This window comes from Saccostrea cucullata, unplaced genomic scaffold (genome assembly GCF_032062105.1).
Source record: "Saccostrea cucullata isolate Sc308-1 unplaced genomic scaffold, CSIRO_AGI_Scuc_v1 ctg484, whole genome shotgun sequence".
Classification (NCBI taxonomy): Eukaryota; Metazoa; Mollusca; class Bivalvia; order Ostreida; family Ostreidae; genus Saccostrea; species Saccostrea cuccullata.
Window position 1 is genome coordinate 331577 of NW_026931863.1, and position 12043 is coordinate 343619.

Consider the following 12043-nt stretch of genomic DNA (forward strand, 5'->3'; position numbering starts at 1 on the left):
ATTATATAAATAAAGATGTGAATTAAAAGAAAATATCTAGGTACTGTGTGATGAAGAGGATGAGGAAGAAGATGATGAGAGAATCATGGCAACCAGACGAATGTCCAGGTTGATGAGCATGACAGGGGGTACTTCTGAAGGGAAATTGGACCAATGGGAGAGAAGACAGAGCATCAAGAGTATGGTGGCCAATATCCAGACCAAACGCAAATACAGGTGATAGTTTTTGAGAAGTGTCATATAAATGCTATTATGCCCACTGCTATTGTGTCACAAGTCATTTAGAAAACTCAATCACCCTCAAATCTGTCTACGATACAGAACCCATTTCGTTCTCTAAATAATATTAAAATATGGATGAAGTGGATTCATTTTGCACTGTACACGTCATGCTATGAAAATCCACTTTTGATGGCCTCACATGCACAAAATATCACACTTAAAAGCTTGAAAAATGCAGGATATAAAGATTAAAAAAGAGATCTATAGCTTAAATGCCCAAGTTTCAAAGAGTGCAGATATATTATCCAAAACCTCACAGAAGTTTGGTCTTGATGATTAAATGGCAGAATTTATAGATTCTTAATGAAAGAATCATCAAATCTTGTCAGTTGATGTATCCTTAGCCCTATATACCCATTGGTATGAAAACATAACGTAGGTCAATGAACTCCATTTTTCTGATTCAATAGCTATACTTGCAGTCAATTTCTGTTGGTAATTATTTCTTGCATTCTACACTTAAGAAGCCTAGAATTATCAATTTTATACTAATTAAATATGAGTTTTGGACAAGATGAAAAATAAAAAAAAAATTAGGGGCATCCTTTGAAAGATCTTTAGATTCAGGATTTTTGAGTTTATTGCAATTTTCCATTAGGAGAGGAATATTGTAAAGTTATATAGTTTGAAAAAGAAAGACAACTCTTTTTTTTGCACTCTTTGATTTAAGGTTCTATAGATAGATAGTTAATGTTTATATTTTGACAGGTTAAATATGTAAATGTACCTGAGATTAGATTACAAGTACAAGTACATTTTTCTGTATGCTAAGGGGCAGATCACTTTAACAGCATCTATGTACGTGTACATGTAGTCTGATAAAAAAGGCAGCCCTTACTATTTTACTTCATTTGTACAACAAAGTGAAATAGTAGGGGCTTGCTTTAGTCAGACTGGTGTACATGTAACATGCATTGGAGCTCTTCAGTGTGCAATGTGTGAAATGTCCTTAAATAATGACCAGTACAAATAATGCACAAGGAGAAAGGAAGAATCATAAGCACTTTAAAAATTAATGTAGAAAACCTATAATAACACTACAAAACATATTAAATTTTATTTGAATTTTACTGGTTTAACAAACTGAAATTCAGTTTATTCATAGTCAGGGTAAATGTCATGCTGATCGAGCTTCTAAATATTGATAGCATTGATCTAGGGGAAACCCTTGGCTTTTGGACTGATAATGAACAGGAAGTAAAATTCTTATTTTAGGCATTGAATGTCAATGTCAAGTATTAAAATAAATCATTATTGACACCTTGTTAGTGCTGTTATTTACACAAGCCTCAAATTGATTAAAGTTATATAGAAGACTTGTGTTAGATGCAAACCTCTTTTTTTTTTTTTTTGCTTTTTATTCTTTTTTTTTAAAAGACATATAACTTAATTTTCCTCTCATGGAAAAAAGGGAAGGGGTTCAAAATTGTGTGTAATCTTATTTCATATGATGTGAAAATAATCTTTTTTATTCTATAAAGTTTATAAATTTTATAATTTAAAATGAATTTCAGATTTGAGGACCCCCCCCCCCCCCCCCCCCCCCGGGGAAAAAAATATTTTGATTTTTTTAATGATTGATTAAGAGAGAGAACATGAATAAATTTTAAGCAGGTATATTTATTATATATTATATATATTTATTATATATATTCATATGTCATTATGTATGTAGTATATGTAGTTTCGATATTGTAACTTTTTGTGTATCTATATTTATCTTATCAGTTTTCTTTGCATAATGATAAATAATACAGAGCACTCTGTCCAACTGTGTACTGTAACCTAGTGCTTCTGCTTCTGTTTTTACCTTGTAACACTTCAAACTTTGTACTTCTTAAGAGTTTTTTTTTGTCCATTCCTGTACACATGCTTTTTGTGACACAAGAAGAATGTAAGAGTTCGATCATTTGTCTTATCAGTATTGAATGTCTTATCAATAGCATTGTGCAGGGGGACTAGGCCCTGTCACAAACTGTGTACCCAGTCAGCCTAGAGCTTTTTAAGTGCAGTCCCCAATCACTTTATTTTCTAAAATAAAAAATGGCACATCAATGGGAGAAGAGAGAGTTTGACCAGTACCATGGTCAGCCAAATAATGCGTATTACAATCCAGGTTTTGAAGAGGACTTTGATGGAAGGGGTACGGATTATCAGTTCCAGAGGAATTCTTACCTGGATGCTAGAGATGATTTTGATTCACCAGACTATCAAGATCCAGATTTATTTAGAGGTATTGAGTCACAGAGGAATAGAGATTTTGACTTGAGAAATAGGGACTTTAATTCCTCGAAGAATGGAGACTTTAATTTGCCAAGAAATAGAGACTCTAACTCTACAAAATATAGAGATTCTGACTCAATAGGATATAGAGACTTCCAGTCTTCTAGGAATAGAGATTTTGATGCATCTAGGAATGGAGACTTTGAATTACCTAGAGACTTTGATTCTGCAAGGAATAGAGACTTTGATTCACCAAGGAGTAGAGACTTTGATTCACCAAGAAAAAGAGACTTTGAATCACCAAGGAATAGAGACTTTAATTCTCCAAGGAGCAGAGACTATGATTCACAGAGGAATAGAGATTTTGACTCCTCAATGTCTCAAGATTATTCACCAAGGTCACAGCAGTTTAACACACCAAGACATTATGAAGAAAGGTTATACAGAGGAACTGAAAATGATGCATACAGTGATGACAATGAAGAGATTTTCCAAACAAAGGCAACTCCAATGGAAGTTAGTAGAGAACCAGGGGGATTTGGAAGAGAGAGGGAAGAATATGAACATGTTAATCCAAGATACTACGATCACACGGATGCTGGTCTCAGGAGAAGACATCATGAAATACCACAGAGCAGTGACAGTGATGGAGAAACTTTTAACACCAGGATTGATCTTGATCACACACAGAAGGACTGGGACGGAAAACAAACTTTAGTGGTCAGAAAGAGGAAAACTGAGGGTGTGGACAATGCTGACCGACAGAGTGAGACAGCCTCGGAGTCCAGCAGCCTGAAAGCTGTTGTCAGAAAGAGAGCCTCTCGGAAGTCGGCTTATGCCCGTACATTGCCAAGCAATGACAGAAGGATCAAACCTTTGAAAAATAGAAAATCGGAGCTTCTAGGGCAAGCCAGTAATATAGGAGAATACACTGAGATTTACAGGTATAGGGTTTAGAACAAGAAAATGATTTTAGAGATGATGTTTCGGGTTAAATTTTGATTGCCATTAATTCACTGATTATATTTTAAAAATACATGTATATATTACTTTTTAATTATTTTACTGGGTATATTTGAATTTGTCTGTTTGTGTCTTGCTGAAATGAAAAAAAAATCTTCAGAAGGTTTATGTATAAGATTTTAAGGTTATTTTTTTGCATTGTTGAGTGACCAAAATATGTGATATATGCAAAGCTGCAGTGATATATAATTATAAAAAAAATGTTTAGATAGGCAAATGCATGTATTGCTTGGTGAAGATTTTTTTTTCAGTGTAGATAAATTGAAATTGATCAATATTGGTATCAGAATTTTACTTCCTTGTCCAAGGATTTTAAGTCAATATATAAAGTTTAAAGTGCCAAATATCCAGTCTACAGAGTGTATTTTTGTTATCTGCATGGTTTTGAGCAGCGCTTTTGATATTCCAAAAAAAAAGGTGACGGAAAAATTCTGCAGGCATATGTTTACCAATCTACAGACTTCAAACAGTAAATTCTGAGCAGATTTTTCTTTCTAGATCCTCTGCTAAAAATAGAGAGATGCACAGGAAAAGTGTGTTTTTTTTCCTATAAATTTCACCCTCCCCCCCCAAAAAAAATTCTAATCATTTTGTTTACTGATTCATTTAGAGAGGTACAAAATTAAAAGAATATACATAGGGCATTTGATTTTATGCAATGAGTTTTTTTTTGATAAGATAGTTTCTATTTTTAGTTTAAAAAAAAAAAACAAAATCAGAGTCAAAGTATTTAGCTCACCTGAGCCAACAAACTTGATACAACAATTTTACTTATGATTTTTATTTTATCAGCCTTCTGACTTGAAAAAAAAAGACTTTAATTTTTTGTACATCTGAAAGTTGTATTTGAATTTTATACTGAATTCAAGTGTGTCTGTGTGATTTACAAGCTAACTTTACTTGGTTATTTTTTGTTTTAGAGACCTGATTTTGCAAGAACCTGTACAAAGCACTCATGGCTTGTTAAAGTACCGTAGAATAAAGGTAAGTTAAGAGGCTATTATATTTCTTCAGATAGGTATAAGACTTGTAATAGATTTAAATGAATTTACATATAAATGGACAAAAGTGCTTATTCTTAATGTAATAATTGATCAAAAACTACATACATGTATATATATCTTTCACACTATTTCATTACAAGTTTTTATATTTATTGCATACGAAGGCATGGGAGAATTTTAAACAACAAACCAAAAATGTACTCTACCAATTAGAATTGTGGTCTGGGGCATTTAAAGAAATAGAAGGTAAGTAAAAGCTCTTTACAAGAATTTAAAATGAATGGGGAAAGAGGGATAACTCTAGAAAATTTCAATTGTAAAGGATGATAACTCTGATGAGTTGGCTCTGCTGAAGAAGAAAATCAACACAAAGATTTGTAAATCCTTGATTTAGAGTGTGACAAAATAAAAAAGTGAAAATTAGCAATAATTGAAAATCAGAACAATATCCAGAAGAAAGACCATTTGAAAATTACATATCATAACCAAGACTGATTACTTAATTATGTGACAATATTCATATCAGATTTTGTATATGTTGTTCTTGTGTGGATAAGATGTTTGCTTCAATCTCTGTAGGTCATTTTGGGACATCAGTAATGACTTACTTCAAATTCATGAGATGGCTGTTGTTTCTGAATTTTTACATGATGGTCATCATTTTGTGTCTGACCACATTGCCTCATCTACTGCGACTGAATCACCCCTCCCATTTCCATGAGACTGTCCCCGTAAACATCACCAACTCATCAGGGTTCCATGAGGAGGCTGTTAACTGTACAGAAAAGTACAAGGAGTACCTCGGTAATATTGTCTCCTCAGAGGGAGGCGTTAACAAGTTCCTGGACGTACTGCAAGGAACAGTAAGTCAAATATTTTGTTAATCTAAAATGATAAAGCTTCAGTATTGACTAGACTTTTGCAGACACAATTCTGTGCATTTCTTTTGAACCATTAGATATTGAATTGTGTCTCAAAGTTAAAGAGCTATGTAGGGGAGAAATATGATTACCTTCTGAAAAAAGCTACAAATTATAATGCATTTCAAGTTTGATATGATTGTTACATGACTGTACATATAGAGGAGCAGTTTTAAGCCTCTCTTGTGTTAAATTTTCCTTTTTTGAACTAACATGCACACTGTGAACCAAAATTTTCCCTACCCTCCATTTCAGGGCTGGATGGAAGATACAGTGATGTTCTATGGAAAGTACTTCAACAAGACTTACCATTATGCCTTTTCAGATGGAGAGAAGACATACAACATGAGTCTGTCTTATCTGTTGGCCACTGGTGTAGCATTTCTGGTCAGCTTCTTCCTTATTGTCAAAAAGTAAGTCATTATCTCTCAGTCTTTGCTGATTTTATACATTTTGCTTAGCTGCAGCACTCACACCTTTGTTTGTATGCTTTTAACACTTTTTTAAGCTCAACTGAGCTGAAAGCTCATATGAGCTTTTCTGATCACCCATTTTCTGTTGTCCATCCATCCATCTGTCAACTTTTAACGTTTTCAACTTCTTTTCAAGAACCACTAGTTCAATTTAACCAAAATTGGTACAAAGAATCCGTAGGTAAAGGGAATTTTAAATTATTAAATTGAGAGGCCTAATCCCCTTTACAAGGGGAGATAATCGAGGAAAGACAAAAACAGGGTGGAGTCATAAATAAAAAAATTCTCAAGAACCACTGGGCCAGAAAAGCTGAAACTTTTGTGGGAAACATTCTAGGGTGCTAATGTAGATTCTAAAATTTTCAAATCATGACCCCCGGAATTAGGGTGGGGCCACAACAGGGAATTCAATTTTTACATTGAAATATATAGGAAATTTTTTTAAAAAATCTTCTCAAGAACCACTGGGCTCATCTTCACAACATCAGAGGTCCTAGTCAACACCATTGGACCTGTTGACTCAGGGCCACTGACATTGTGAGGTTGCACTGGGCTGGAAATGCTGAAATTTATGTGGAAGTTAGTATCCTACAAGAATAGGGTAAATATTGGAAGAAAAATCAACTATAATAGACAGGATGACTTTGGACTTGATAGTAGTGGGTATCTATTTTGAAATTGGAAGAAGCACTGCATTTACTATACATCAACTTGTACTTGTTTCTCTCTTTTTTTTAGTTCAGCCAAAGGAGTGAAGTCTACTGTAATGGATGAGGGAGGTGGTCAGGTCATACAGTTCTGTAACAAGGTGTTTGGAGGATGGGACTTCTGTATATCAGATAATAAGGCAGCCAACCAAAAACATAAGAATCTGTTACTGGAACTTAGGGTACAAAAATTATAATGTTCTATGTAAAAAGAATTATAACACACATCTGTAAAAATTGAGACAAATACTGATACTTTTTGCAGACATTTAGTGTCATTGTTAACTGTTAAAATACATGTACTTAGATTAACTTTTTGCAGTACACCCCTTTTTTCAAGATAGTAATACAGTATACAAGATTATTTTCACCCTTTCACACTTGCAAACAATTTTGCTCCATTTTAAATTCGCCCAACCATAGTTTTGTTTAAGAAATTATAATGTATTCTTTGAATTTGCCCCGTTTAAATTCACCCAAATGAGGGTAGGGCGAAAGGGGTGAAAATAAAATTGGGTGAAACTTTCTCTGTATACAGAAATGGGATGAAATTTCCATGAATTTTTTATATTATCTTTTATAATACAAGTACATGTATACCTGAGATTAAAATTTTCATAAGACATTCTTGTGTAATTACACAAATTAAGTTCTTGCAATTGTTAAAATTTTGTATAGTATTTGATACATTTAACAGATTGGACTTTTTTGTCTATACATGTATATTTAGGGGGACCTAGAAAATCAAAAATTGCTGTGGAAGAAGGAGAGCCGAACTAAGCGTGAGCGGGCTAAGCTGTACACTGTAAGGGTCGTAGTGAACATATTGGTGCTAGGCTTTCTGATTGGTTCTTTGTATCTTATTTGGTATTGCAATGGCCAACTCACAGAGGTATTAACACATTTTAATAGAAAATATTTAACAGTGATATTTGAACTTGATTTAAACTGTGTTCAATGAAAACGTTAATGAAAATGAAATTTTTTTCAGCATTTTATTTTATTTTATCATTTCATTTTATAAATTCAGAGGAATAACACAACAAGTATCCTTCATATTATACACTTACACATGTGTACTTATTTATATACATTGTACAAAATTTCCAAATCAGAACCTAAATAGATGACCAAAGAAAGCTTACCAAATGTTTTTTTTATTACTCCTCCTAATAACAGCAGAGGGAGGGGTGTTATAATTTGGTATATTTTCTTGTTTAAGCTGAAGAAACGGGTTGAGCGTGAATCTCCCATTTTACAAACCATGATCGAGTTCCTGCCTTCAGTGACTATCACACTTCTCAATGTCATTGTACCTATCATCTTCAATAAGTTAGTGCCATTTGAAGACTACCTGCCATACTTTGAGATGCAAATCACCCTTCTCAGGTAAATATTTCCAGACAGAAAACTCGATTGTACATAATTCAACTGATCTATATTGTACCGGTACTTTATAATACCGTATAAGTGGAAATTTTAGCAAGACGCAAATTTAGCGATTTTTCCTTAAAAATTGGTGTTTATTTTTAGCAAGATGCAAATTTAGCAATTTTAAAATGTTCACTAAAGAAGTTATTACAAATAGAACGCAATTTGATTTTAGTGATATGAAATTTTAGCGATCTCAGAACCCTCACTAATAATGCCAAAATTAAATCCTCGCTAAAAATTCTACTTATACGGTATAAAAGTATTTGCCAGTGATGACAAGACATAAAGTATATAAACCATACTTTTTGTTTTTGACCTTTTAGAACTGTGATTCTGAGACTAGCCTCTCTGTTAGTATTGTTGGGCTCTTTGTATCAAATTGTGGTGGAAAATAATGAGGAGTATAAGAGTGAATGTGGAAATCGGCATTGGGAATTTATAATTCATAAAAAGAATTCTTCGAATGAATCTGAAAGTGGAGAAAAAGTACCAATTAAGGTAAATTACATATACATTACTTACCCTGGTCATAAGCATGTCTTTTTTTAGTCCCTTGCAGTGAAACCACCCTGTGGAATCATAGGTTTTCTTATTTCCGACTGTCTGTCTGTTTTTATGATCCGCTTCATTTTCTATGAATACAAGACTCTCATTATTGTTGTAGTGCTGGGAGACCTATGTGGGACAGCAGATATACAAACTTATTCTCTTGGATTTCCTTGTTCCTTTCATACTGACTTTTATTGTGGAGTATCCCAGAAGGTACTGTAAATGTACTTTAATTGACATGTTGGTATTATTTAATATTTGACGGAAATTGAATTAAGAACAAGTAGCAGATTTTTTGTAATACAGTGTAGCGCTTTTTGAATGTTCTTTACATGAACATATATATTAACGTTTAGCGATGTATTTGAATCAACATATAAAGTGCTTTCCGTGAAAGATGCTAAATAGAATACACTGCAAAATATAAGAATTTCATTTGTATTAGATGTAACTTCAAATATGTTTTGTCAAAGTAACAGCAACTTATATTGTTTTTCTTTTATATATTTCATTAAGGCTGGTGTACCAAAGGTTTCAGGAAAATAAGGTGGTAAATATGATTGGACAGCAAGAATTTGATCTTCCTAAGGCTGTACTGGACCTTGTATACACACAGACACTGTGCTGGTATGTTTAATATGTAACTTTGATTAAAAAAAAAACAAATTAAGACCAGTGTTAAAGGATGAAGTGTATCAGATGTATTACATTGATAGTACAGTTATAACAAAGTCACTGGGACCTGTGAAATTACTTCACTGTATCCGTAATTCGTTATAACCATGTAAGGAATTTGTTAAAATTAATATAGCTGGGGATCCAAGATAACTTTGCTATAATTCGTTAATTCGCAATATCCATGTTCGTACTAAACAAGTTTTACTGTATATGATGTCCTATCTTCTGCAGGATGGGACTGTTTTTCTGCCCTTTAATTCCAATGATGGTATTTGTCAAGTGCTTCATCTTCTTTTATGTTAAAAAGGTTTGTGCTATTTCACTGTATTTCATTTAAAAAAAAGTATTTCATAGATATAGTACCTCAGGGTTTTAAATAATCCTCCCCCATCTCACAGCAGCAATTGAAATGTTTAATTATGTTTTAATTTCTGTGTAAAGTGTTGTAACTTCCATTCTTCTGTACTCGTAGGGAACCGTCCTGAACAACTGTATCCAGCCGGTACGCCCCTTCAGAACCTCCAAGTCCACCTCCTTATTCATCGCGATTCTCTTCATCTCCTTCATCATTTCTACTGGACCTATGTCATACCTGATAGGAATGTAAGAGGACTTTTGTTTTACATCGATGAAAGTCTAAGTGATAGATCAATTTACATGTATATAAATTAAATGTTGTTCATACCTGTTAATTATATGGAGAACCACTCATTAGTACATTAATCCCTATGCAAATTATGTCTCACCCACAAACAAACACACGTGATTGCGTTATTATGTACCCGCAAACTCTGTTGCAAGGGGATAATATTGCCAGTTATGCTCTGCAGTTAAGGATATTCATTTTTAGTTTCTTACATCTTTTGTTACAGGATTTCTCCATCCCAGAGTTGTGGGCCTTTCCGAGTGTATAGTGTATCTAACTTTGTGTTTTTTGATACAATCCGTAATCTGATTTCTACATTCCCCTATGAGGCCAGGGTATCCTTTCACTATGTAGGCACTATGGCCTTCTTCATTCCAGCTATAGTTATTGTATGGTAAGTCTACCATAACAATTTAACAGTTTTTCTTCTTAGTATATATACAATTTAATGATTTTTTTTAACAATAACACTCTCCAGTAAAATGTTTTCATATTCCTTCAGGATCACAGTTCCTTTTGATCTTGATTAATTTTCATATTGTTTATTTTCTGGTATCTTTTAAGATAACTCTTTAAAAAAAAAACTTTCAATTAATGTAATTTCAGGTGAAAAAGACATGATACATCATTGTATTATTTCTATTGAACATTTTTCATCTGCAGTTTAATGCCATCAGTTTATTACAAATCTTTACTATGGTTATTTTATTATTTTCAGTTTTGTAATGTATTTTTACTGTATGCAATCCATTGGTTACAAAAGAAAGGCCAAGTTATTAAGAGAGCAGCTTATAATGGTGAGTATCAATATTTAAGACAATACGTCCTATTTCCTTTAAGGAAGAGTTAAAGTTCTTAGTGCATTCTTTTGTAAAAAGTCACAAAATGCACATATATCGTGAGATATCTGGGACAAACATAACATAAACATGTAAACAATATGTTAGATGTCGGTGAACAAAACCTAACAAAAATCAAATGAATTATTTTCTTGTTGTGGACTTTATATGCATCAATAGTAGAAACGACAACGATATCAAGTTTTATCTATTGTTTACCATATATATCTATTTATTATCTAAATACAATGCACATGCCTCGAAAATGTCATATTTTTATTAATGTATGATGAATTTAGGGTTTTCGCTCTCTTACATATGTCTATCAGTTTATCTATTCTTTAATCGGAATGACAAATACATTTAACTTTTAAAATTGGATTTAGATTTGTATGTTTTGTATTATTTGCAACGTCATGCTGTCCCAGTCAGATGACTAAATGCGCCTTTATTTCTGAAGATTTCTGTAATGGAAATAAAACATATTGTGCCGATGATGTATGATATTTATAAAACATATAATCAAACATTTATAAATCTTTAGAGAATATAATGTATATACCATGCAAATTTTATTTTAGGAGGGCAAAGACAAACAATATCTCCTTGCCAGAGTCAATAGTATGAGCACGGATGTTTTTGGAGTGGTGACTTAGTGATAGAAAAGTAAACTAGCTGTATAAAAAAACTTTGCTATAATCATAAGTTAAAAAAAACCCAAATGAACTTAAAAATGAAGATAGCTTGCATGCATGTATTTAAAATATAATTATCAATTCATGCAAAGTAAGACTTACTTATTATATATTAAAAGTAGCTTTATGATATATGTTTAAAATTATAAAAGTAGCAATAGTTAGAGTGATTCCCCTTTATGCAGAATGCATTGTATATGGTAGTTTAATAATTCATTTGATACAAAGTTTGTAAATCTTTAAAAAAAAAATGAATGAAATGACAGAATGAGGATTTAACTTATTCACTGTTGTGACATGTTGCAAGATAAACTGCAATAAATTTTAAAAACAATTGTCAAAGGTGTGTATACTTTACTGCATGATAATTAATCATTCTCATTCATCATTCAAATAGCTCACGTATGTATGATGTAAATATCTGAAAGCTATATGCCTTTAGTGTATTCTTTTTTTATTAAACAGTGCAACTAAAAAATTTAAAAAATACTGTATATATAATTCAAAGCAATTGTCATACATCACGTATCTGTGTTTTTCAATGCACACACCAGCTGTCACAGTAAGGTA

At 32.6% G+C, this 12043-nt stretch overlaps 1 protein-coding gene across 1 annotated transcript in view; it reads left to right on the forward strand.

Annotated features, from left to right (window-relative positions):
• The window catches only part of LOC134233765 (uncharacterized), a 45546-nt gene that overhangs the window by 14353 nt on the left and 19150 nt on the right, over positions 1 to 12043 (forward strand). The window contains 16 exon segments of the mRNA XM_062715767.1: positions 41 to 216; positions 4449 to 4512; positions 4697 to 4778; positions 5112 to 5395; positions 5708 to 5865; positions 6664 to 6814; positions 7363 to 7524; positions 7855 to 8021; positions 8390 to 8564; positions 8731 to 8828; positions 9132 to 9242; positions 9525 to 9600; positions 9766 to 9896; positions 10166 to 10333; positions 10658 to 10740; positions 10799 to 10826. Coding sequence (XP_062571751.1) covers positions 41 to 216; positions 4449 to 4512; positions 4697 to 4778; positions 5112 to 5395; positions 5708 to 5865; positions 6664 to 6814; positions 7363 to 7524; positions 7855 to 8021; positions 8390 to 8564; positions 8731 to 8828; positions 9132 to 9242; positions 9525 to 9600; positions 9766 to 9896; positions 10166 to 10333; positions 10658 to 10740; positions 10799 to 10826 — 2114 coding nt within the window.